Source organism: Chelonoidis abingdonii, chromosome 5 (assembly GCF_003597395.2).
Source record: "Chelonoidis abingdonii isolate Lonesome George chromosome 5, CheloAbing_2.0, whole genome shotgun sequence".
NCBI lineage: Eukaryota > Metazoa > Chordata > Testudines > Testudinidae > Chelonoidis > Chelonoidis abingdonii.
Window position 1 is genome coordinate 126,771,734 of NC_133773.1, and position 26,679 is coordinate 126,798,412.

General features: G+C 42.4%; 2 protein-coding genes across 4 annotated transcripts in view; one reads left to right on the forward strand and one right to left on the reverse strand.

The window, feature by feature from the left end:
• Window positions 1–16,805, reverse strand: part of CFAP99 (cilia and flagella associated protein 99) — a 77,494-nt gene extending 60,689 nt beyond the window's left edge. The window contains exons 1-2 of the mRNA XM_032781079.2: window positions 16,751–16,805; window positions 11,713–11,840 (exon numbers count right to left, since the gene is read on the reverse strand). Of these exons, the coding sequence (XP_032636970.1) occupies window positions 11,713–11,832 (120 nt within the window). The 5' untranslated portion in view covers window positions 11,833–11,840; window positions 16,751–16,805. The remainder of the gene's footprint in view (window positions 1–11,712; window positions 11,841–16,750) is intronic.
• A 580-nt stretch (window positions 16,806–17,385) lies between these two features.
• ZFYVE28 (zinc finger FYVE-type containing 28) overlaps window positions 17,386–26,679 on the forward strand; it is a 321,166-nt gene continuing 311,872 nt past the window's right edge. For all 3 annotated transcript variants that reach the window (XM_032781069.2, XM_032781072.2, XM_032781073.2), the window contains exon 1: window positions 17,386–17,732. In XM_032781069.2, coding sequence (XP_032636960.1) covers window positions 17,694–17,732 — 39 coding nt within the window. In that variant the 5' untranslated portion in view covers window positions 17,386–17,693. The remainder of the gene's footprint in view (window positions 17,733–26,679) is intronic.

Here is a 26,679-nt window from a genome sequence, read left to right on the forward strand (position 1 = left end):
AAGACATCAGTAACGCTCCAATAATAAGCACTCTTCAGTCCTCCTCAATCTTTGTGAGCAAAAAATACCGGAATCTCCATTTATCTAAAATCACGGCATTCAACTTATTAGTGCATGAAACGCTCTGAGATGCCCTGAGTAGAAAAGGTAATATATCAAACCAATTTTACTCTATTTACTTTTGAAGGAGAAAGAGCAGTAGGAAGAATGATGAAACAGGAAGAGATCCACAAATAGCATAAGACGGAAGTGCTTAAAGTGTGACTTGGAGGCCATATAAAATCTAGCACATACAAAACACCGGGAATGATCAAATGCTGTGCTCTGACAAGCAGTTATTCTACAGCGTACATGTGCAATCACCTGCCTCCATTTACTGTACTTCTTCTGATGCCCTGAATTAATAGGGGCAGAGACAAAAGATAGTTCCAGTTCAGAAATTACCTTCTGTGATGAGATAACTGGCTCTGTGGATGAGGGGAAAGCAGTGGACGTGTTATTTCTTGACTTCAGCAAAGCTTTTGACATGGTCTCCCACAGTATTCTTGCCAGCAAGTTAAAGAATATGGTCTGGATGAATGGACTATAAGGTGGATAGAAAGCTGGTCGGATCGTCAGGCTCAATGGGTAGTGATCAATGACTCCATGTCTAGTTGGCAGCTGGTATCGAGCGGAGTGCCCCAAGGGTCAGTCCTGGGACCGGCTTTGGTTCAATATCTTCATTAATGATCTGGAGGATGGCGTGGACTGCATCCTCAGCAAGTTTGCAGATGACACTAACTGGGAGGAGTGGTAGATACGCTGGAGGGTAGATAGGATATAGGGACCTAGACAAATTAGATTGGGCCAGAAGAAATTTGATGAGGTTCGACAAGGACAAGTCAGAGTCCTGCACTTAGGAGGGAAGAATCCATGCATTGCCACAGACTAGGGACCGAATGGCTAGGCAGCAGCTCTGCAGAAAAGGACCTAGGGTTACAGTGATGAGAAGCGGATGTGAGTCAACGGTGTGCCCTTGTTGCCAAGAAGGCTACGGCATTTTGGGCTGTATCCAGTAGGGGCACTGCCAGCAATCCAGGGACGTGATCATTTCCCCTCTATTCACATTGTGGAGGCCTCATCTGAGTACTGTGCCCATTTGGGCCCAACTACAGAAGGGGCGGAAAAATTGGAAAGAGTCCAGGCGGAGGGACAACAAAAATGATTAGGTGGCTGGAGCACAAGACTAATGAGGAGAGGCTGAGGAACTGGGATTGTTTAGTCTGCAGAAGAGAGAATGAGGGGGGATTTGATAGATGCTTTCAACTACCTGAGAGGGGGTTCCAAAGAGGATGGATCTAGACTGTTCTCAGTGGTACCAGATGACAGAACAAGGAGTAATGGTCTCAAGTTGCAATGGGGGAGGTTTAGATTGGATATTAGGAAAAACGTTTTCACTAGGAGGGTGGTGAAGCACTGGAATGGGTTACCTAGGGAGGTGGTGGAATCTCCTTCCTTAGAGGTTTGTAAGGTCAGGCTTGACAAAGCCCTGGCTGCGATGATTTAGTTAGGGACTGGTCCTGCTCTGAGCAGGGGGTTGGGCCAGATGATCTCCTAAGGTCCCTTCCAACCCTGATAGTCTATGATTCTACAGAAAGAGAAATGATGCACTTATCTGCATCGTAACAATGGGCAAAAAAGCATATAATCAGTACATGGCTTGAGGCTAAGCAATGTGTTGACAAGAGGAGCAGTTTGGGGTCAGCTGTGCCTCTGAACTTTAATGTCTAAGGACTATATGGGCCATATACCAAAAATGTCCTCTCTCCTGGACAGAAAATCTACTAAGTTGGTTTTTAATTTAATAGGGTACTTACTATGTGTTTGATGTCTGGATATAAAGCCAAGAGTCAGAACTGGGTTACCTGAAATGAGGCAAGGCCGGTCCAAGACAAAAGCAGGGCTGGGAACAACCAGACACAGGAGCTATCGCAGCCATAGGCAAATTCTTGAAACAGACAGTAAACTGTTGCTGGGCTCAATAGCAGGTCTGAGTACTCTTCCAGCCAATCAGGCAGCCTACTACAGGCCAGCTGCAGGGATTAGGTCACCGGGAGACTGGCTCTGTTGCAGGTTTTACTTCCTGACTGGCTCTGCAGGAGGATTTGATTCCTGTATCTATCTGAGATTGGAGCTCTCATTAGAGCTAGTTGGCTGAGGGTCCCTCTAGATAAGGCAGAGGTTAGAAGTTGTTTGCCTGGGGAAATTTCTGTAGAAACTGTAATTGATTATATCTAGCTTCTCAACTGCAATCAATTTTGTTACTGAAGCTGACAACTTAGGTCCTACTGGATTCTCAATTGTCTTTGAATATCCAGACAGCAGAAGTAACCAAAAGATTTCCCCTCCCCTTTGATTAGCAGAGAGGCTAACTGTTCCTTTTGGATATGGATCGACCACATACATGCAAAGTTTTGCCTCTTCCAGATTGCATGTTTGACGACTATGTGCTTCACTTGAGACTACACTTTAAGACCACTTGGAACCTTCAGCAAGTGTATAATATGGTTTCCTATTTAATTACAAGTGTTTCATTCAAGGAGCTTTTTACCCCTGTGCTCCACAGATTGCACTGGATTCTAAATTGTTTATGGATACAATTTAAGCTGTTGGTTTTGATATAAAAAGCTCATTATGGTTTGGGTCCTGTATATCTTAGGTACCACCTCTTTCTTCTGATTGCAACTGGGCAGTTGAGATTAGCTAGTACATGGAAGCCGTCTATCCCCAGGTCTGTATGGCTGAGTCTGAGTGGGGGAGGGTATTCTCAGTGGAGGGCACTGGAACTCACCTCACCCCTTTGTTCTGACAGAGCCTGTGTCTGTTGACCTTCTCCAGGACAGGTCACCCATTCATTTAGTCACTGTTCATACTCAGTTACTTTTTTTCATACCTCAGTTTGTGAGGTGTGGAATGACTATGGCAGAACTGGTCGCAGAGCAGTCAATGTACGGTAGATTGCCTATTGGATGTTCTGAGATTTGTGTTTGGTAATCTAGCAATTACTACACTGTGCATTGGCTACATTGAGAATAAATGAAATATTGTTACATACATTCAGAATGTCATTATCATCAGAAACATTTGAAAGTCTCTCCATTTTGACCTTGAATTTTGAAAGTTCAATATTGGCTACTTCTCAAGTGTTTAATACCTTGCAAGTGACCAGTTCCTAAAGGCATAGAGGCAGCCATTGGGTGTTCTGTGCTGGGAAGAAGATGAAGCAGGTTGACTCTTGCTTGAAATATGTACTCACTGGCATTGCCTCCTTCTGTGTAGAATCCCCCATCTCTCCCAGCCTGCCTTCCTAATGCGCCCATTCCCACTATTGATTCCTGACTTTTTGCTCTACTAGGAACCAGCAGAGGTGAACTGGGATCAAGCAGGCTGGGGCAGGGGGGAATGAGTACAATACTTTCAACACAGGAGAGGGAGAAGTAGTGTTACGTAAGATAGACAGGTCACGGGGTGGAGCTTTGCCAATGAGGGGGAAGGAGATGGAAAGGGCTAGCAACTTCTTCAAGAGATTAATAAAGGGGAAAAGGATGGGAAAGGGGAGGAAAATAGGGTTTCTCTTTGGGTGGAGAGAGAGGAAGAGAAATCTCCTAGCTGGAAATCCTCATTCTAAGTTTAAACTAACATTCAAGAGCGGAGATAATATTTTACATATAGAGAAAGCTGTTTTTACCTCCAGAGATTTGAATAGTAGTTTACACTGAACTCAGCTACTTCTAGTCAGAATACACTCACTTTACATGTGATCTGATTAGTTTATATTACTTCAGGCTTTAATGTTACTCCTCTCTAAGGGCCTAATCAAAAGTCCATTGAAGTCATAGGAAAGATTTACACTACTGTATTTATTATTAAATCAGTGTTGATGATGTGCTCTGCACTATGCAAGCATCATTGAAGGTGGGTTTTATTCAGGGAGCTCACAATCTACATGTAAAAATCCGTCACAAATGATACACATCAGACATGTATAATTAAGGTTTTGTAACACTTATCACAGGAATCATACATCAAGTGATTTTCATGTTTAAAAATAAATCTGTGATTTTTGACATTTTTGGATTTTGCTCAGTGAGTGGGCGGCTCTGACATACACAACTGAACCAGATTAATGGATAATGTTGAGCCCTCTTGCCAAATTAAACCATATACGGCATGAGAGGCCAATAGACAGGCTGAACTCAGTATCAACACTGTGGGGACAAAGGACTAGACCAGTGAACTCCCAGTGAGAGCAGTGAGCTTTTTAATTACGCTGGATTTACAAAAGTCAAAACTATGGCCTGATCCTGCAACCCTAATTTAGGCAAATAATTCTATTATGGTAAAGGGGTTATTCACATGGGGTAGCTGCATGAGGGTTTGCCAGATTGAGTGCTATATTAAAATGTCATCTGTTACTACAGCAAAAGCTAATGGTTCTAATAGTTTCAACAGGAAAATGAGGATTATTTTGGGTCCACAACAGTACCTGTGCCACTTCACATTGTTATTATGTTTCTATGACTTTAGCCCTATTCATAATGACCAGACTATAACTTTTCCTAAACACACTCTGGATAAGACAGAGCTATTTTTGGCAGATTGTCTTTGCTAGACTTCATGGAATAAGTGTTTGAATGAAGAGAGGGAGGTTAGTTAGGACACATGGGCAAAATGTGGAATGAAGAAGCCATAAAGAAGGATATCAAAGGATTGTTTAGGAACGTGTATTAGAGGAGTATTAGTATTGACAGGAGAATAGTACAAAATGTCAGCAGGGATGTGGCCTTGAAGGTGAGTACCAGATATTAAACTGCTTTATGCTTATTATCTAAAAGAATCAAGATGAATTTTCAAAAAATTCAGTTTGAAGTGTTAACTGGGCTAATCAGACTGAATGCACTTTGATGCCAAACAGGTCACACCATATAAACACAAGCCTTTGCTTGCAGTTAGCATCTGGTTTTATGAACTTTGATGCCCACAGTCTGAGTGTCCAAGATCAAAGTTTAAAAAAATTAACAGCTTGTCTGCTGTGACTACAAAATAGTATATTGTACTATTTAACCTATGTTCTCACTGAAAACATTCCTGCCAATTTAATTAATTTAAAATATAATACATCTTTAGGTTGCAACTAATTTAACTATAACAAATCAAAATGTAGATTTCTTTTTAAGAGTTGATTAAGTTTGACAATTCAAAGGGACCTGTGATGGGATATCTATCCCACACAGATGGCAAAAGGGTTAATGTGGCCTGGAGAGGCTAGTTAATCCACCTGGTTGCACCCGGTGGGTGGGCCAGGCTTATAAAAGATGAAGCCCAGGTAGAAAGGAAATGGGTTGTTTGTATAAAGAGGAAGACTAGCATAAAAGGGAGGCTGTAAGGGACAAACTCTGCCAGTTCTCTATCAGTAGTAGAGAGTAGAACCTGGAGAGACCCAGATAAACTACTGCGGTGGAGCAACTTCTGGTGGTGAGTCCTGACAAAATGGTAGGACCTGGATCTCCAGAGAAGAAACTCAGGAGGATGTTTAACTGAAGAGGGGCTTCAGGAGTGATTTTACACCCTTAGAGAGGCCCTGACGGAAGAGGGCAGCAGAGGTGAAGGAGACTCCTGCAGTGGGGCTAAGGGAATGCCCATTGACAGGCAGATGGCCTTGAGAGGAAGATAGATATGGAGGATTCAGAATAAAGCCTAGACTCCAGGGAGGTAACTCTTGAGGTAACTCTTCCTCTTCTCCAGAGGAATGGAGAGCTAGGGAGGACCCAGAATGGATTAAAGTTTAAGCCTGAGGGAGAGGGGAGAAGTTGCTTTCATTGTGTTTTGGTTTTCAGCTGGGTTAAAAGATTCCACATAGAATCCCTGGGGCCCTTCTCTGACAGAGGTGTGGAAGCGAAGAGGAGCCCTAGAGGGTGGAAGATGGGGTATCGATGACCTATGTTGTGTGGGACACTTCGTTTGAGATGTTGGTACCCTACAAAGGGAGAGACTTTAAAGTGACCTGTTTGGAGGGTCAAACCATGAGACAAGGTGAACCACTGCGGGACTGCAGCAATTGTCCGTAGGTAGGTGGTGTTAGCTAGGAGAGAGCTGCTACCCCACACCCTGCCAGGAGGAGGTGCTCTAGCAGTGAGTTCACCCTTCTACAGTACCAATGCATGGAAAAAAAATCCCTTTTAGAACATGACATGGGGATGTTAAGTATTCAGCAAAAGAGATCTAGTGTGGGTAAGATGCTCAATCAATTGTAGACTAATTTTGATTACTGATTTCTAATCATGTCAAACAATGTTTATCTGCTGCTATCCAAAAATAGAAATCCTTAACCACATTTCATTTAGAATGATCATAACACAAAGAGTAGGAGTTTTCTTATTTATAAAAAATGTGTCCACAAAGCTGGCACATCTTCACTGCAATTGTGTCCCTTCGCATTTTACTACTCATATTCTTTTCTTGCCACTTTACTCTCCTTCATTTTTAACATGAATTTGTTTGCTTGCCTCTTCTTGTTTTCCTCCAATTCACTACACAATTCCTTCTTACCATCTAACTTGAAAATATAATAGGGAAGAGGTCTCCCCGGGGCTGACCCTGTGCTACTGGTAGATTGGTTGGTGAGGATACAACCTGGCTTGCTCAAATTAGCTCCCGGACTCTCTCCCTGAAGACCAAACTCAACCTTACCTTGAGAGCATATTCACAATCATCATCTCTGTGTGAGTAAGAATTCTGAATTAAAATCTAAAACCTTGGCCTTTCTGACATTTTGTGTATGCCTGACAGTCAGCTTAAAGTTCAACATGGCTAAAATAATACTCGTAATCTTCCATGACCAAACCCTCCCTGCTACCTACTCTTGTGATCACTGTGGTCCCCACCAACACCCTGCCACTCACTCAGGCCTGTATGGTATCATCTTTGGCTCTCACCTCCCTCAGTTCCTCACATCCAGCCTACATCTAAATCTTGTAGATTGGTTTCTGAAAAACACCTCTAAGTTCACATAGCTAAAACTCTCATCCAGATTCTCATCCTATTGTGCCTTGACTACTAAAACATCCTCTTCTCTGGTCTGGATAAAAATAGGGTTGCCAGCTTTCTAACTGTAGAAAACTCAACACCCTTGCCCCACCCCATGCTCACTTCACCCTCCTCCACCCCGTTGCTTGCTTTCCCCCACACTTGCTCATTTTCACTGCGCTGGGACAAGAGGTTGGGGTGTTAGAGGGGGTGAGGGCTCCATCTGGGGGTGTAGGCTCTGGGGTGGGGTCAGGGATGAGGGATTTGGAGTGCAGGAGGAGGCTCAGGGCTGGGGTGGGGAGTTAAGAGGGGATGTGGGCTCTGGGAGAGAGTTTGGGTGTGGGAGGGGATTCTGTCCTGGGGTTGAGGCATAGAAGGGGGTTCGTGGTGTGGGTTCCAGATGATGCTGACCTCAGGCGGCTCCCAGGAAGCAGTTGGCATGTCCCTCCAGCTCCTAGGTGGCCAGCGGGCCTTGCATCAAACTACTTATCCTTACTTTCAAGACTCTTCATGACCTATCCCTACCCTACTTATCGCTTATTCACTATTGATGCGTCGACTCCCATGTCCATCTGGTCAATGATTCCAACTTCCATTCTCCATTGGTTACATTTGCTCATAATCATATTTGTGCTTTCTCCCATGCTGCCCGTCGTGATTGGGAGGAGGAGCTTTCTGCAAACATCCACAATGCTACCTCATTATTCTCCTTCACATCTCTCCTTCAAACTCTTATTTGCTGTTATGTGTACAAAAAACTTGACAATAGTTAAACTGCTGATGTGCAGTGACAACTATGTATCATGCGGATGACTGACTGTTTCTTCAAACTCCCCAATTTGTCTGTATCCATCTGCTGTTTCTTGTCTTCTATTTAGACTGCAGACTCTGTGGGGCAGAGTCCATCTTTTTTTATTTATACAGCGTCCAGCACTACAGGGTCCTGGCCCATGGCTAGGGGTCCTAGGTGACATGGTAATCCAAATAATAAATAACTCATTTTTTCCCCAGATGTGACTGCAAGGCTTTGCTGATACATTATCAAAGCAAACTGTGTAAATGAGACCTATCCCAGAATGTACTGTAGATGGCATCAAATCTAATCAAAAGGTACACTGCTAGAGCTACCTTTATTCTTTGCATCTCAGGGCACCTTGCAAGATAATAAAATAAAATTTTAAATAGCAGCTCACAATTATGACTAACCCAGTCAGATGATATTTGGATTGATAGTGTTTTATAGTTAGTGTGTAAATACAGGGCCAAATTCTGCTCTTAGACACACCAATATATATACCCAGTGATGAGCTGCCAAAATCTTAACAACCGGTTCCCTATAAAAAGTTCTGATTTAAGGGGGGAGGGGCCAGGACAGAGAGAGACATACCCATGGGGCCAGGGGCCCCTGCAGGGCTGGGGCAAATTGCCCCACTTGCCCCCTCACCAGCCCTAGAGCTTGCAGCCGCCTCCACCCTTACCTTGCTGGCAGCTCAAAGCAGCAGGACGACACAGGAGTTCAGCTGAGCTGCCCAACTGCTGGCCATGCTGCAGCTCTGCGAGGGAGGCTGGGGGGAGACATCCTCGTGGGGCCACGGACAAATTGCCCCACTTGCCCCGCCCCCCGTGGCCCGGAGCTTGCAGCCCCCTTATCTTACCAGCAGCCCAGAGCTCAGCTGAGCTGCCCAGCACTCCGTTGGGCTGAGGGAAGCAGGGGATGGCCCGGGGGAGACATCCTCGTGGGGCCAGGGGCCCCTGCAGGGCCCGAGCCAATTGCCCCACTTGCCCCTTCCCCTCCCCCCTGGCCAGCCCTGGAGCTTGCAGCAGGACACGTCCCCCCTGCCACCTTGCCAGGCCTCTCAAAAAGTGGCAGCAGGATGATTCCGGAGCTCAGCTGAGCTGCCCAGCTGATACCGGCAGCTGGCCACGCTACAGCTGGGGGGAAGCGGGGGAAGGACTGGGGGAGCCTCAGCCTCCCCAGCTGGGAATCCTGGGAGCAACATGATGGTCCAGCCCGTGGACCGGAGTTCTTTGCCCACTCCCTGGTCCTTTAACAACCAGTTCTCCACAGAGGTCTAATTTTAGCAACCGGTTCTTGGGAACCGGCTCCAGCTCACCACTGTATATACCCAGAATAACTCCACTCCCTCCTGACTAAAGAACACTGTAGCAACACAAACATTCACAGATGCTAGAAAATTAATAATACAGTTTAAATAAGGACTGCTGGAGATCCAGCAGAAAAAGAATTTACTATCAGAAGTGTAAAGAATTGACTTGCAAGAAGAATCTATTTATAATGAAAGACTTTGTACAATACCAATTTGGAATTTAATTGACAGGAAAGCAGAAAATATTTTAATTCTGACTTTCAAGAATTTCTGTGACATTGATAAAATACAAATGACAGATGACAAAAGAGTGTAGAGAAATAATATACACAGGTGCTAGTCCATTCCCCCCCACTCCAGATAACAGCCCATTATGCAAAATAAGAGGAAAGAATAAATCACAATTAAGAGAGCTTTCCTTGAAGAATGAGTTATAATTGCATGGTTTCTATAGCAACTTTTATAAAAAGTTGTATGTAAAAAGGAATCTTATTTTCAGGGATAAAATGACAGCAAAAATACTCAGGGGGACGGAGAGTAAAGAAACAAATAGCAGAATTTAGACAGTGCAAGTATCATAGGGACTTTTGCCATATCCTTACATTCAGTCTTCCCTGTTCCTTCTTTTTAAAAAGGATGTGTAAGGAAGGTTGATTCCATTGTGGTGCTTTTGTCTTTACCCCTCCCACTCTAGAGTGAGAGGTACAATTTAACTGTTCAATAAATGTGAAGAGAAATACAGAGGTGTTGACATAACACTTTCCCTCCTTTCCTCCAACCTTCTTCCAAAACTGTGAATGAACAATTTAAATGTCCTTATTCTTTGCTGTATGAAGAGCAGATGAAGTTTCCTATCAAAATTATTCTGAGTCAATATAATTCAGGTGTGGAATAAATGCAATAGAAAGTGTTCATTATATAATTTTCATGCCAAAATCTGCTCTGTTACACTGCAGCGACTTAAAAAGGATGCCCACGCGTAAATAAAAGCATTGTGTGGCCCATGATATCTACTGCCAAGACTACTAAAATGAGGTTGCCTTGGTGCAATAACCCATTCGAGCATTGTAATGGAGATTTCAGCTCCAGATGCTGTAAAAGAACTAAGAAGACAGTAGTAGGAAACAAGACCATTTAAAAAAAAGTGTTGATGGTAAACAAAACATTACCATTTAAACAAAACCCAAAAAGGGTTAACTTTGAACCTTAGCCTGAAGTCCTTCGGCTTAATTTTCACTGCTTAGCACTCTGTGTAGCTATTTACACCTCTACAAAGAGGGTTTAAAAGACTATTCAGTTAAAATGGTAGCATTTGATACCTGCTTTGCATAGATGGAAAGGACTACATAAGGCGCAAGGCTGTGGAGAATCAGCCCCATGTGCTGATCCCAGTTGGAGTACTGACCAGTTAAGGACTGCAGTGTTGGGGTATGCTAGGGTGACTATACATTCTGGTTCTGGACCATAAATACAACTTTTTGCATTGTTCCAGTTGGTTTACTTAAACTATATTGGCCAGAAGGATGTCTAGCTTCTTTCCAACCTCTCTTCTTTCCTTTCCATTGAGATCAGGCACACTACCCTCCCTATCTCTAAGCTCCTTTTGCTTCCTCTTTGATTCTGTGGCCCTTCTTTGAGGGTGCACCATCTGCAGGACATAGACAATCTGAGGCAGAATTAAAAAAAAAAAATGCAGGAGGTTGCCTGGCAAGTGCCACACTGAGCCCAACATAGAGGCAGCTTCTGGGCTAGACCAGTAGAAGTGAAAAGGGGAAGCAGTACTGGAATGGGAGCCAGGGACCAGCGAAAGGAGGCTGAATGAAAGTAAATAGGATGATGGTAATATACATCTATCAATTGCATGTCCTCACCCCAAACAATCCCATGTCACTTACTCCTGCCCATCTAACTACAGTATCTGTCTAAGGAGGTTATGTTACCCATTACTGGAGTATCTGAGCACCTCACAACGCTCCTGTAAGGCAAGAAAGTGCAGCTTATTCCCATTTTACAGATTGGGAACTGAGGACAGAGACTAAGTAACTTACAAGGTCACACACAGTCTGCAGAGTATCATGGACTTGACTCTACATCTCCCGAGTCCTAGTACCCTGGACCATCATTCCTCTCTTTTCCTCTAGTCCCCAGTGACAAACACTATCTGTTATCAATCTCTCTCGCATCCTTGCTCACACAAACAATCCCCCTTTTCACCCACCCTTTCAGCCACAAGAGCCTAACCCATCACCCCAACTACCAAAACCATTTCCAGTACCTTCCACCACTGAACCTCCAGGCCAAGGTGTTCAATTCAAATCCTCTCATACCAGTTCCCTGGCTCTTGGTGACAACTATAAGAAAGTGGCCCTGGTTTGGGGTTTGAAAATCTGGTCACCCTAGATATAGGTTAACATTATAAAACACATAGGAAAATTCAGTGTAATTAAAAATATTACATTAAAGAAAGAACATCTTTATATTTAAAAAACTCCCACTAAAACTGTGAAATCCACCTAGGATAAACTGGCACTTAATGTACCTGTAAAACCTTAGCTGACTCATCCAAGAGATGCTCTGTGCTCTCATTTTCAGGATTAAATTTATTAAGCTGCTGGACCACTATTTCAATATGTTTTTCCGGGCTGGCCATCTTCACCATGCAGAGTCCTATAAATAAAGTAAATCATTAAATTTTCATGGCTCCTTCAATTGCAGCATGATGTATGTTGATAGGCTTGCAGAGACACACATACTGCAGTACTGTAAATGGGAACATTCAGGTTAAGCCTTCAAAATCCCAATTGCCCAACCAGAAGGGTTAACAGAAGGAATGAGCAGATGCTATAAACATCAATAAAATAAGTGACAAACGATGAGGCCTTTTTTATTCTGACAATGTCTCTTTAATGATCATTAGGATAACATTTTCAACTAATTTCAGTACCAGGGTATTGGGTGAAGAGTACATCTAAAATGTATATTGGAGAGAAACAGTAACTCTAGCATGCGTACCTTATGGGCCAATTTCTGCCCTAATTTAACCCACAGAACTTTCTTATTGAGACGTAACTGAAGACAAAACTTTAGTCTTAAATCCAGTCTTACGGAAACTACTCAAGATTGCACACTACCCCCTTACTCTGTTCCCTTTCTCTCCTGCCCCTTTGTCTGCTGACAGGGCCGGCTTTAGGAAGTGCAGGGCCCAATTCGAACAGTTTTGGCGGGGCCCCGGCAGGGCTGACTTAAAAAAAAAAATATAAAAAAACACGTGAGGCTTGTACTCACTGGGCGGTGCTCCGAGTCTTCGGTGGCACTTTGGCAGCGGGTCCTTCACTTGCTCCAGGTCTTTGGCGGCACTGAAGGACCCGCTGCCAAAGTGTCGCCGAAGACCTTCAGCAAGTGAAGGACCTGCCGCCAAAGTGCCACTGAAAACCTGGAGTGCTGCCAGGTGAGTAAAAATTAAAAAGGCGCCTCTAGCCAGGGAAGGGATTCTCACTGGGCGTGGGGCCCTCTTAAGTGCGGGGCCTGATTCGGGGGAATTGGTGGAATAGGTCTAAAGCTGGCCCTGTCTGCTGACATCCCTCATTGTGCTATGTATTACTCATATAAGCAACAATTTGTGGAACTGGCTCCCTAGACTTAAAAGAAGTCTCTGTCCTGAGAACATTTTTCTGTACATCACTATGCGTGTTTACATTGCCAGGTAAACACTAATAATGTTCAGTGAGTAAAGTCATTATCTTAGTCCAGTCATGCAAACCAAAATTATCACCAATTTAATGTTTTCATAGTGAAAATAAAATGTTAAAGCCTCCAAAATCTTGTATTTAACATATTATCATACACTTCTGTTAAAAAAAGAATGCTTGATCAAGATTCTAAAAGGCTGTTAGAATACTTGCTCATATAAAGTTTCTGTACCTTGCCTTCCAGCACTGGTTCACTAAAATTCCCATAGCATGTTTAAATACTAATCTCAAACTGTTGAAAGGAAAATTAGTTTGTGTGATTGTTTAATATGGGCCTATAGCTAACGGACCTGGTTAGAACACAACTGCTAACTGGTAAAATCTCTGAGCAGTTGTATTATTATTACATAAATGTTATAAAGCTACATCATGTCTTTAAGGGACAGCCTAGGTGTGACTGGTGCCACAGAGTCATACTGCCACCGAAAAAGCATTAGGAAGCATTCTGCTTCGGGGAAAACATGGCCCAGAACCATCCAATGTGCAAGAGGAGAACATTCACTTCTATATCCTTTTATGGGGTATAATTTGCTCCACCCAAGAATGCCAAAATTCTTTCAGGCTCTAAAGATTTAGATAAGGGTGCATGCTGGGATATGTATGTATGTGGTTATTCAGACTGCCCTAAGGCTTCCAATCCAACTCCCACTGAAGTCAAAGGGAGTCTTTCCATATGCTGTAATGGGAGTAAGTTGGGGCCCTCACCCTCTTAACATCCTGAGCTTCACACATCCCCGGTAAAAAAAATTTTAAAAAATTGAAAATAGTTAAATGAAAACCAAGGTGTTTGAAGCTCTATAATTAACAGTCAGAACTCCTGATACAGGTACTATGTAAAAAATTTTTCTTAACAGCAGCAGTTCAGTGAGTGACTATATTTAAACAGATTGACTTTAACAGGTTTTATTTTAAAAAATAATTATCAGATTGTTTGTTTATTTTTGATGCTGGCTTCAGTCAAATAAAACAGAACTAAATTCACAATAAGATGGAAGGGCACTAAAAATTAGGAGTAAAAACCACAAGCTGGTGCCTCGGCATCCTTCTGTTTGCAAAGTATAATAGGAGATTATATTTTCTAATCCTGAGCTATTAAAAAGTTTTCAGTGTCAACAGACATTTTACCCTTCACTACCATATCCAGAATTTCAATTATTAGCCTTAAAAGGTTGCAACCCATTTACGTCAGTGGAACTACAACACCTTCTTTAATCAGGACCAAAAAGGGTTTTTGTGAAATTCAGTGAGATTGAGTAGGTGCTGCTCAAAACGACCCAGATGTTTCTCTCATCTATATGGCACAGAAGGAAACAAAACCATGGAAACTGCAAAGAATGTGGGGTAAAAAGTTCCACAGAAAGGAAAAATGACTACAACAGAGCATCCCCACTTATCATATAACTTTCTGCACCCCTAACATTTAATCACACCACTTTATGGCCATAATCAACTGGAGTCAGGGTACAACTTCTCTTTGCAGCATGCTTTTGTCTTAGGGCAGCATAACTTTAGATGGAAAAGGGGTGTGTGTGTGTGTGTGTGTGTTTTTTTAAACCACACAAGTGGTATAGATGTACAATAGCAGTAATTCTAATGCGTGCTGACTGGTTAAAGGACCAGATCCTACATTTGATATTTTCCTACACATTCTACCATGAATATATTTTAAAACATGTAGTTGCATGCTTTGTAATATGCATAGTAAAAATACTGTGCTCTTATATAGCATTATTGTATCTGATGATCTCACAGTGCATTCTCACAGCTATTAATCCTTATACAACAACCTTCAGGCAAGTCAATTTTATTATCCTCATTTTACAGATAGGTAAACAAAGGGACAGAGTGATTAAGAGTGGTTGTCCAGGGTCACCACAATCAGTGGCACAATTAGGAATAAAGATCAGCAGTCCTACCTCTCAATATTCTGCAAAATACAGTCAAAATATTATAGTCTGTTTTTTTTTCTATTATATTTATAGACATCTAGTCAGCCACTAGAATTCTGGTTAAACTATACAGTGAAAATTTTTCCCCCCTTCAGTGATGCACATGATCACACATCTTAACCATTTTTGTCTTATCTCTGTTTTGTCTTTCAAAAGTATACATTTATGGTCATGTATGTAACAGATGCTGTTTTTCTGTGTAAGCCATGTCTACTCGGTGTGGCTAGACCAACTAGACGGAACCTGCTATAGCCTTGGCTAAGAGAGTTGAATTTTTTTAGCTTAGGTGGTAAAGATTCAAGTATTAAGATCCAGAGGTCCCTCCCAGCTTTGATCCCTGCTGCCAATGACTCATCCAGGGGCACTGGCATTACAACTGGTGGCCTCTATAGTAAACTGAATTGGTAAGCCTCTGAAGTGCATAACATGCTTGCCTGGCCAGGGAGAGTATGTAAGCTATTATGCCCACTTTGTGTGGCACTTTGTGCCCATCTGGCGGTGGCTAGGCCAACTAGACATCTGAGCTTGGTACAGCCACTACTAAGAGAATAGGCTCTTTTAGATCAGGCAGCAGAGGATCATTTATTAAGCTCCTGATATCCCAAGTTTGATCCCTACTGCTGACAACGCACGCTGGGGTGTAAGCAACTATAACTGCTTTGCCCAGTGATGTCCATTATAGCAGTGGTTCTCAACCTGGGGTCTGCAGACCCTGAGGGGCCTGCGACTACATATGAGATCCATGAAAAGTTGTTGTTACCATAAAATAGTGGCTCTTAACCCTTGGGAGTCTACATACTATTTCCAAATGGGTTTACACCTCCATTGAAAAAGTTGTAGGGGTCTGTAAAGGAAAAAAGGTTGAGAACCACTGCACTATAGAATGCTTACATGCTAACAACCCCAGAGAATAATAGTGTTTCATGTATTTTATAGTGTTGTAGCTATGTTAGTCCCAGGATCTGAGACACAAGATAGGTGAGGTAATATCTTTTACTGTTGGTGGAAGGAAGAAGAGCTCTGTGTAGCTCAAAAGTTTGTACTGTCCATCAACAAAAGCTGGTTGGTCCAATAAAAGATCTCATGTATTTTTAGTACTGTTCATCCTGAAGGATCCCAAAGTGCTTCAGAAACATGCCTGTGGCTATCTTCCTGTCAATGTTACACTTGTGGAGTACACTTTACTTGTCCTATATTAGTAATTTTATATTGACATATTAGTTAAAATAACTGCATGTATGCAACACCCCTTCTCTACCCTCTGTTTGTTTCTTTGTTGGTCTCTCAGCTCCCATGATAGAGACCATGTTTGGAATGTGCCCAGTACACAATAAGTGTGACCAGACAAAAATAAGGATGAAAAGCAGCTACCTTTGAAGTGGTAGGGGAGGCCAGCAGCAAGACTAATAAGCTCCGCAACAGGATGGGAGAGAGAAAATTTTAGCCAAGGATACTGGGGCACTTCTCTGGTCTTCTAACAAATAAATAAACTAAAGGCTGTTTTACTTTAATTTCTACACAGGGAGGGTGGACACAACCGGGCTTTTAAGGTTTCATCCCTGTTTAATTTGCTATGAAAGAGGTGACAGCGTTTGCATTTTTTTCTTTAATACTCAGCACTGATGCCGAAAGCCCCGAGGTGCCAGGATCAGCCCTGGCACAAAATAAGCACTGGGTTTCATCGTGAAGACTCTCACACAGTGAACTAAATAGCAACGAGCCTCAGGGCCGGGGGGCAGCTGGCTGGGGCGAGGCCTAAACCGGGGTCCCCCTGGGGCGGGCGAAGGGCCGTGGCGGGACGTTTGTAGTTGAAGGTGAAGGCATTGAATCCCTGGGCCCGTAGTAAGGGGTCATAGCATGGCCCAGCCCCCTCACTCACCGCTATGGGAGCCGCAGCAGAATCAGCACAGTCCACCTGCAGCGGAGACTACTTGGTTCTCTACAGATAATGCCCGCAGCATGGGGGCGCAGAAGCTTCTGGGATTTGTAGTCGACTCAGCCGTCCTCATTCGTGTATTTGAATGGTCCAGGGAGGAGTATAAAACTACAAGACTAAAAGCACGATGGCGGCGAATGTTTACCTATCGTTGCCTAGCAACTGGTGGTCAGCGGGACTCCAGCTGGTGGATTTTTTTAGCCCCAGAAACTGCCTGAACCCCAATTAACCGGGTTGACTATAATAATAATTTACTTAATATTAAGTGGACGCATTAATCATTGCCCCGCGACAAGACTACAAGTACCAACATACAACTCGCCACTCTTACTTTCAGTGGCCCCTTGAGCTACGGGGGCGTGGCATGCTGGGAGTTGTAGTCCTTCCCTTCTGAGCTTGCTTAGGATGAGGGATCCGTGTTCCGCAAATGTGCAGTCGAGGAGGAACGGTGAGCGGGGAGGGGGGCCCTCGCGGCCGCCTTCCAATTGGTCCAAGAGTCGAGAGCGCTGCGGGCCTAAGCGGGTCTGCCTATGCGCATGCGCTGAGTGAGCACTGCTGCTGGCAGCTGGTGGCGGCGGTGGAATGTTTTGGGGGCTGTCAATGAAGAGAGGCGCCGCCGCTGCTGCTGGCCGGTGCCGGGGCAGGTCAGCCTGAGGGCGCTCTCCAGGATACTCCTCCGCAGCAGGGCAGAGCTTCCATCGCGGCTTTATCCTGACTGCGGCTTGCGTGGCCAGGGTTTGCCAGCCCCGCAGAGCAGCCCGAAGAAGGGACGGGGTTTCGCCGGGTCCCCCAGCAGCCGCCTGAGGTGCCGGGGCACAGGGATCCGTAACCCCCCGCCCCAAGCAGCTAGGACGGGAAGCGGCCTGAGGAGGCAGCAGCTGGGGTGATGATGAACAGGTTCAGAAAGTGGCTCTACAAGCCCAAGGTAAGTTGAGAGCAGGTTGCATCTCCGGCGCGCTGCCGAGCGGGAGCAGCAGCTCTGCTTTGGGGGTGTCCATTACGTGTCAGCCCTTCCTGCACGCGGGGGGGGGGGCAGGGAGCCCCCGGTGCCTGTGTGCGCGGTGCCGGTGCCGGGGACAGGCGCTGGGAGCGCCAGCCGAGGTGTCTTGCAGGATCCCCCGTGTGAGCGGAGTCCTTGGGGGGAGCCCCCTGCCCGGCCTGTCTGGTGTGTGTGTGTCGGGGGGTACCTGCCCCGCTGTGCCTACCTATTGCCCTGCGAGCTGCTGTGGGCAGGGGAGGGAGCATGTTATTGTCTCGGTGTTGCTGGGCAGCCTGCCGAGAGCCCCTCACGGGGGTGGTGCAGCGCCAGGGAAGGGGTCCGAGGAGGGGACCTGGCAGTGCCTCGCTTTGGCGGGGAGGGATGCTTCCAGGGGCTCACCTGGACGGTGTGTGCAGCTCAGTAGGGGTTTCGGCAACCCCCAGTCCTCCCAACCTTACGTATCTGTCACCGGCATCCCGTGATTTGCTGTATCTGTAACTTACAACCGATTCGATCCTTGGCAATTGAAGAATATTCGGGTTTTTTTTTTAATTATAAGGTAGACCCAATTTTAAAGGGGAGGCAGCCGAGATTTATAGAGAAATAGGAGTTTGTTTTATTTGTGCTGCTGCTGATGACTCACTGTGGTTTCAGAGACAGCAAAAGGGTTCTAGGATTTGCAAGGCACCTGCATTCGAGTGAGCGGTTTCTCAGCTCGTCGGGAGAGCCCTTCGCGTAGCTTATCTGTTCAGGGAGGCGAGATGACAAAGCAGAGCATGTGCTTTAGTGTTGTTTGGACCTGACAACAAAAGAGGATGAGGGGGAGGCTTTGTGATGCTGTTCTTGCGGGATAGTTGTCTCATTGGAGGTTTCTTACTGTGTTTGGCTTTCTTTGATGCTGAGGTGCTGTTGGTTTTGCTGTGTAAGACTGCTACTCTGCCAGTGTAATTTTCATAGTTACTAGGCAGTCCTGTAGTCCCTTGGGACTTTTAGTTTCAATTAAACTTGTGTAACAGCTGTTTACTGTGTTGTTGCATAGAATGTACTCCCACTTTGGAGAGAGATTAGAACCTTCACATTGTCAAATATTGCTAGTTCTATATTTTAATGGAATACTACTAAAATATATAAAGGAGAACTTCTAAGTAAAGATCTTGTTACATTGTGATTTGTGGATGGATGTCTTCTGGTCATGTTTTGCCCCAAAATTAATTAACTTAATAAAGGAAGATTTGTAAAACAGTTTACACAAGTTATCAGAAGCTTCTGGGACAGGTAAAGTAATGCTAGGAGTGCAGTATTCTCTTCTGTATGACATTCTTGTCCTAAACAAAAGGATGTTAATATTTTTGAACAACTATTGTATCTTACTGATGTCTAGGTGATGAATAGAACACCTTGATACTGTAGTTGTTTGTTATAGAGTACCTAATTTAACTCTTGTAACGTCACTATTTTTTTAAAGAAGTTTTAATATAGTATAAAGTCTCATTAAATCTTTTAAATATGGTTGCTACTTTCATCCAAATAGTAAGAACGATGGGTTTTATTGTATATTGGAATGATACTATAAATAATAGTTTAGGTGATGCTGGTTTTGTAGAATTTCATATATAATTTTAATACTGATTAACACTTGTTTGATCCCTTTTTTTTAAAAAAAAGGGATATTTTTTAACCTAGAGAAATTGGAGACAGAGGTGAGATCTTCTTTCAGTTGTTTATTTTATAAACTTGATAGTATTCTGTATTTAGTCACCTTCATGGTTTCCCCTCCATAGATAGCTTGTTCTTTGTGAACACCTTTTACTCAGCAGCAGGAGAGAGAGAAACCATTTAAAATAAACAGGAAAACATCTTTGCAAAGCCACAAATCTAGTCAGAGAACTCATTGGTAAATGCAGCAACTGATGCTACTTTTAACTTCTTATTTGAAACTGATTAGATTTTTAAAGTGATAGTGTTCCTTCTAATAGAGAATTCTAGATATGGTGAAATTGATTTACTGTTATCAGTAGTATATGCTTGAATACTATTGTTTCACTTCATTTTACAGCAAAGGAAATTCTCAAACCTGTGGTGGAAGAGTATTCATCTTCATAAAATCAGTATTGATATTTCATATAGAACAATTCCCATTATGTCTTAAAGAGCAGTGACGCTACTTTAAAAAAAGAGAGAAAGTTACCCACCTCATGAAAGTATCATTTTTGTTCTTATATGGTTTCTTTGCAAGGATAAAAATAAGTTCTTGTTTCAAACAATTGTTTTAAGTTGTTCTTTTCACTCTAGCATAATTATGTTCAGAATCGGTATTGTTGACTGTAATTGGTAAGTGTGTATTCTTCCAGAAATAGCCACTCCTGCAATAAGTATCAGTTAAAACATGTTACTATAGAATATTTTTTTAGATTAACATGGGGGGGAGGGGGAAGGATAGCTCAGTGGTTTTAGCATTGGCCTGCTAAACCTAGGGTTGTGAGTTCAGTTCTTGAGGGGGCCACTTAAGGATCTAGGGCAAAATCAGTACTTGGTCCTGCTAGTGAAGGCAAGGGGCTGGACTCTATGACCCTTTGGGGTCCCTTCCAGTTCTATGAGATCAAACCAAATCCACAAAGATTTAAACAACAAATTTGAGTTAGAAATTAAGATGGGAATTTAGGATTAGGAATGCCTGGCACTTTGTCCATGCCTTCCCTGGTTATGCTAGCTACTTTCCCTTTCTATCAACTGGTTTGGAATGTCCCAAGGATCTCCATGGTAGGTTGGTCTGTCCCACAGTTTAATACCCATATCATGATGATCTTTGGGGAGTGGGATAGACAGTGCTGGATTTGCATCTGTGTGCCAGAGATATGAGGCATTCTTACTCTTCTCAACTTCAGCCTGCTGCCACCAGCTCCCTTTTCAGTCCTGAAGCTCCTAAAATCTTAGAACTTGGATCTTTGCATAGCAATATATTTTGCTGACACTACTCTTTTTGGCAATTCTATTAGTAGCCTTTTAGAGTTAATTAACTTAATGATTTGGAGGATGGCATGAACTGCACCTTCAGCAAGTTTGCAGATGACACTAACTGGGAGGAGTGGTAGATACACTGGAGGGTAGGGATAGGATACAGAGGGACCTAAACAAATTAGAGGATTGGACTAAAAGAAAGCTGAGGTTCAACAAGGGCAAGTGCAGAGTCTTTAGGAGGGAAAAATCCCATTCACTGCTACAGACTAGAGACCGAATGGTTAGGCAGCAGTTCTGCAGAAGAGGATCTAGGGGTTACAGTGGACAGGAAGCTGGATATGAGTCAACAGTGTGCCCTTCTTGCCAAGAAGGCTAATGGCATTTTGAGCTGTATCAGTAGGGGCACTGCCAGCAGATTGAGGGACGTGATCATTCCCCTCTATTCGACATTGGTGAGGCCTCATCTGGAGTACTGTGTCCTGTTTTGGGCCCCACACTACAAGAAGGATGTGGAAGAATTGGAAAGAGTGCAGTGGAGGACAACAAAAAGGATTAGGGAGCTGGAGCACATGACTAATGAGGAGAGGCTGTGGGAACTGTGATTGTTTTGTCTGCAGATGAGAAGAATGAGGGGGGTTTTGATAGCTGCTTTCAACTACCTGAAAGAAGGTTTCAGGGAGGATGGATCTAGACCAGTGGTTCCCACACTGGCATTTGTGAAATGTTACAGGGGGTTGTCAGGGAAAAAGTCCCTAATGGCGGACAGAGCTGTCCCTAGGGATCCCCGATAGCATGGGGCCAGCAGTCTGGAGTGCCTGGACTTCCAAGAGCTAAGCAGATCAAAGCAAGCATATCTATCACACTGAGGAGATTTAAACTTCAAGACTCTTTTATAAGTAATGAAAAAGGAGGTGGATTTTTTTGCTGTTTTTAAAATTAAATAGGGAGCTAGTATTTTTAAAATTATTATGAAGAACAAGTTTAAGCTTTGTAACATGCGTTGTTTGCCTGGATTGCTCAGGACCTGAATGCTTGTGTGGGAAGAACTCTTCGAGTTGGCTTCTTAAATACCTTCATGCTGTTTCACATCTAATACTACTTGATGAAACATAAGAGCCTTGTCTTATAACAGGCTTATTCAAAGTGATACAGGCTATGAAAGTGAGATCTTGGAAGAGTGATGCCATTTTCATAATGTAATAAAATACTGTAATGATAAAGTGTGTAATAAGTATGTCAAATTTAATATTTGCAAGATCACTGCTTTTTATAATTTATACTCAGGTAAAGGAGAAAATCTCTGGAAATAGTCATTTTTAGGAGGGGGTTCAGGAGACTTGACATTTTAGTGAAAGGGGTTCACATGTTGTTAAAGTTTGGGAACCACTGATTTAGCCTGTTCTCAGTGGGGGCAGATGACAGAACAAGGATGGTCTCAAGTTGCAGTGGGGGAGGTTTTAGGGTGGATATTAGGAAAAATGTTTTCACTAGGAGGGTGGTGAAGCACTGGAATGGGTTACCTAGGAGGTGGTGGAATCTCCTTCCTTGGAGGTTTAAGGTCAGGCTTGACAAAGCCCTGGCTAGGATGATTTAGTTGGGGATTGGTCCTGCTTTGAGCAGAGGGTTGGACTATGTGACCTCCTGAGGTCCCTTCCAACCCTGATATTCTATGAATGTGTTCCATTTTCTCTCTTCCCATATTTTTAGGGTAGTGGTAGAATGCAGGGTACTGAGTTAGACAATCTCTCGTCTTTCAAACCTGGTTTCCTAATACTATTATGTTCATTAATGAATATGGCTTAGGCTAAACATCAGTAGACACTTGTCCATCTCATAAAACTAATACATAACATACTTTAATTCAGCACTCGTTCTGTAAAAGAGAAGCCAGGGAATAGGGTTGCATGAGTATTGCATATCTTAAATGAGGTGAATAGATTAAGCTATATGGACAAATTAAGTGTAGAACCAGCCTTTACTATGCTTGTCTCTAGCTAGTGCTATCATCTTTTTTTCCATATGAATGCAAACTTTACTTAATTGACTATAAGAACACTTAATAAAAGATGCAGAAAAATAAGTACATACAAACTAAATTAAATATTAGAGGTTTTTTTACTTAGATGGTGAAAATATTTGGAAACATCTAACTAATGTGTGCTGTAGATTTAAGGAATATTTAAGTGATTTAAATATTTGAACTGCATGCAGTATTTGCCAACTTTCAGATACCTTTGATTTCAACCTTGCGAGAAATAGTTTATTATATTAAGAGACCCAGGCAACTAAATGTAGTCTTGTTAGTAGATTTTTCACCTGTTAAACTCATTGAGATAGTCATCGCACCCCTGCTACAGGAAACCAAATTTGGAGAATCTGAGTGGCATAAAAGTAGAGAGTGCTGCTCTTATTGTTCATCTCCCTCACCTGGACTCTGTAGAAATAACTCTGTTAGGGGACAAAGCAGTGGGTTAGCTGCTTTTCATGGAATTCTCTGCCACTCATCTGTGTGGAGATGCCCTAACTGAGCATATGCTAAGTGGATTAGAAATATGCAGCATCTTTGGGGAAATGTCTCTTCCAAGGGTGTGAACTTGTTGTCAGTTTCAAAGAGCAGATTTTCCCTGGCAGAGTGATGGTGTTGAAGTATTTATCTTGTACAGTGTCAAGGAAACTTTAGTCAACTATCTAAATAGGAAATATAAATTGGATGTAAAGAAGAGGAAGAAGACCCAAACAAAGATTCTAGTTTAGGTTTTTTTTTTTCTGGTTGGTAGTTTAAGTTTCTAGGTTTGAGACACTATTTAGTGATGGGTTAGTACTTGTGAATATTGGGAAGAACTCAATTTTCAGTAGAGAAGGTAGGCATCTGACATGTCTCAAGAGCCCTATCTCAGCATAGAGGACACTGGAAGAGAGGGAAGAAAAGTAGGAGGAAAAACATGAAAGGAGGAGTAGTATTGCTGACTTCAGGCATTTGAAATTGTGAGATGGGCTCCAAAAATTGTGAGATTAAAAAAAAATTGACTGCATTTTTATTTGTCTTCTGGTCTTTTAGCTTTTAGGGTTCATGTTTTAAAGCCTTTTTTAGAACCATGAAAGCCAGAAACTTAAACAAAAAAAACCACATTCTTGCATAATTGCTTCATTACGGGTGCTAGGTCTTTAAGAATATCAGTCAGTATTGTAAGAATTGCAAAGTGGGAAGCGTTGGCAGAATTCATTGGGGTAGTAGGAAGAAATGGACACAGATATAGGGGTGAGAAAATGGTTGCTGTTGGTTGTGGCCTCTGGAGACTACAGTAATACAAACAAGACTTGGGCCCCCACTGTATAGACACATAGTAAGAGATAGTCCTGTACCCCAAGACATTACAAGTATAAATAGAGAAGACAGACAAGAGTGAGAGGAGAAACAGAGTACAGAAAAATGAAGAGACTTGCCCAAGGTCACAAGCAAGTCTGTGGCAGAACCCAGAATAAGACCTGGATCCTCAAGCAGTCTCTTGTTCACTGCCCCTCCAATCATGATGGTTATGGAAGGGGAAGGTAAGAGACCTGAATTTGATGCAAGTGGCAGAAAAGGGGTCAAAAAGCATAATGAAATGGTTTGAGTAGCTAGTTAGGAAGATGACTTTTTTAGCTGCTGTAGTAAATGAATTGGAGAGGAGTGAGATGAGATGCAGTTTTCAGTTCCTTATGATACAGTAACCATTGTTTTAAATACCATAAATTGTTTCCTAGTTGCTAGTTTCCTGTAGGTCTTATTTTCCATTTCTGGTACTCCAGATTTGGTGTGTCAAGGCAGATTTTGTTTTGAGTGTTTTCCCTTCTTCTGGAAGCACATGCAGACAGGTTTCAAGCAAATGTGTTCTTGAATTGCTGCATGTTGATAGGACTATTGTTATCCTGTTTGATCTCCTATGTGTTGCAGGCTTCCAGCATTTGCTGCTGCCGCCTCTTTTTTTAAAAGTGGTGGCTTCTTTTAGATAAGAGGGTTTCTTACTTGTGACTGAAGTGTGTATACACAATGAAGAAAACATTTATTAGTGCAGTTCACTTCTTGTCTTGTACCTTTCACTGACAGAACGTTCCACATGTGTTAGGTCAGAGGGTATTTCACAAGTGGTATCAAGAGGTTAGTAGAAAGTTGGGCCTTTTAAAGAGTTTTGTAGTTTCAAAACTAGCTTTAAATCAGTTACATCAAAAAGCATTCAGAAAAAAAGTGAACTGGAAATAAATCACTTATTCTTTTGTATGGCTGTGGTTGTTTAAGACTTCTGAACAGTTTATAAAAGTGAAAGTGAAATCCTGCTGCAAAGCCTGCAAATAGGAGCCGGTAAGAATTGTTAATATATTAATCATCTTGTTAGATTTTAATAGGGCATTAAGTTAATTTATTCAATAGATTAAATATTTAGAAATGGGTGTAAGCAAGAAGGACCATATGAGGAATGTGTGTTAGAGAGAGATTCAAAGTAATGCCCATAAACAAAAATGAGAGTGCGCAGACTGAGATGGTTTGGTCATGTAAAGGGCATTCCTGACAACTCCTATGGGTAAGAGTCCAACAGAACAAGATTAAAGGGAAAAAGACAGCGGCTAAAGTGGTGGAATATCATAAAGGCAGATATGTGAGCATGTAGCATGTCTGAGGACATTGGATTGAACAGATCATTTTGGAGGGAGAAATCTCATAGAACAAACTGCATTTGATAGGCTTAATGCTAGGAGGGGGAATAAAAACAATTTCTAAACATTTCTTCTTCATGTGAAAGTAGGATTTTCTAGCTTGTCACAGGTGCAAATTTTCATGTAAAACCTGTCTTCCTCTGCCTCTTAATGCAGATTTGGGTTCAACTGAAACAGTAAATTTGGGTCAATTTTGGCAAATTTTGATTAAAAAAGTTTCTGGAATACAAAATTTGTTTCAGTATTTCTAAAACAAAATATTTTGGACTTCAGGAAAATGTTTCAGTTTCTCTCAATCTGATTTAAACAGACATTAGAGAGACACTGAAAGTGAAACAAAATAAGTTTGACTCAAACTAAGCATAGTTTGACTTGTAATTTTTTGTGCTCTTTCAATTCAGCTAGTGGACAGAAAAATCAGTTGCATAGCTCTAATGACAAATTATGGCAAGTTCAGAGTTGAAAGCTTGGAATGTTCAGTAAGGGTGCAAGCTCATTGAAAATGAGGTAAAAAAATAATACAAATTTATGTGGACCCTTAGGTAATATCTCTCTCCCCACCCTCTTAAAGGATGTCACCCAAACAATTTCCCCTAAACCATAGGATGAGTAAATAAAACTTCGTAAGTAAGTGTGGTCATGAAAAAGTTTGTGATCATGAAGAAATTTGTTTTATATAGCCATGAAACTGGCTGAATAAAATAAACTAAACTTTTCAAAGAATATTTTTCACTTAGAATAGTACAACCAATTTACATGAATTTACATAATTACTTGTGAAGCAGAAATCATCATATGTAAAATTATGGGTTTAGGAATGTTCAGCCAGTTCAGCCATCTGATTTATAATGGGCATTTTAAAGGAAGAATTGAGACTGGAGCCAAGCTCAGAGCAGAATAGCTGTTTGGTTGAGAAATCCTGAGTAATTGAGTTCATCTTCAATTTGGACAAAAAAAACACCTATTCTGTGGCTCTAGCACATCAGAGCTCTAGCATAGATTTGTCAACTATAGATCATCAACTGTACTGCAATTATCCAAACCTACCTTGCCACAAAAACAAAAGAATCCAACCAAATAACATGGCTAACCACATCGAACTAACCAATGTCCAAGCAGCAGGTATTGTGGTTGACTTGAGAGTCAAAGCATCTACTCATAACTAACAAGTGGTCTGGTCTTCCAGAAACATGTGTGAAAGCCATATTTCACCCATGTTTTCTAACCTGTTTCTTTCACGCTC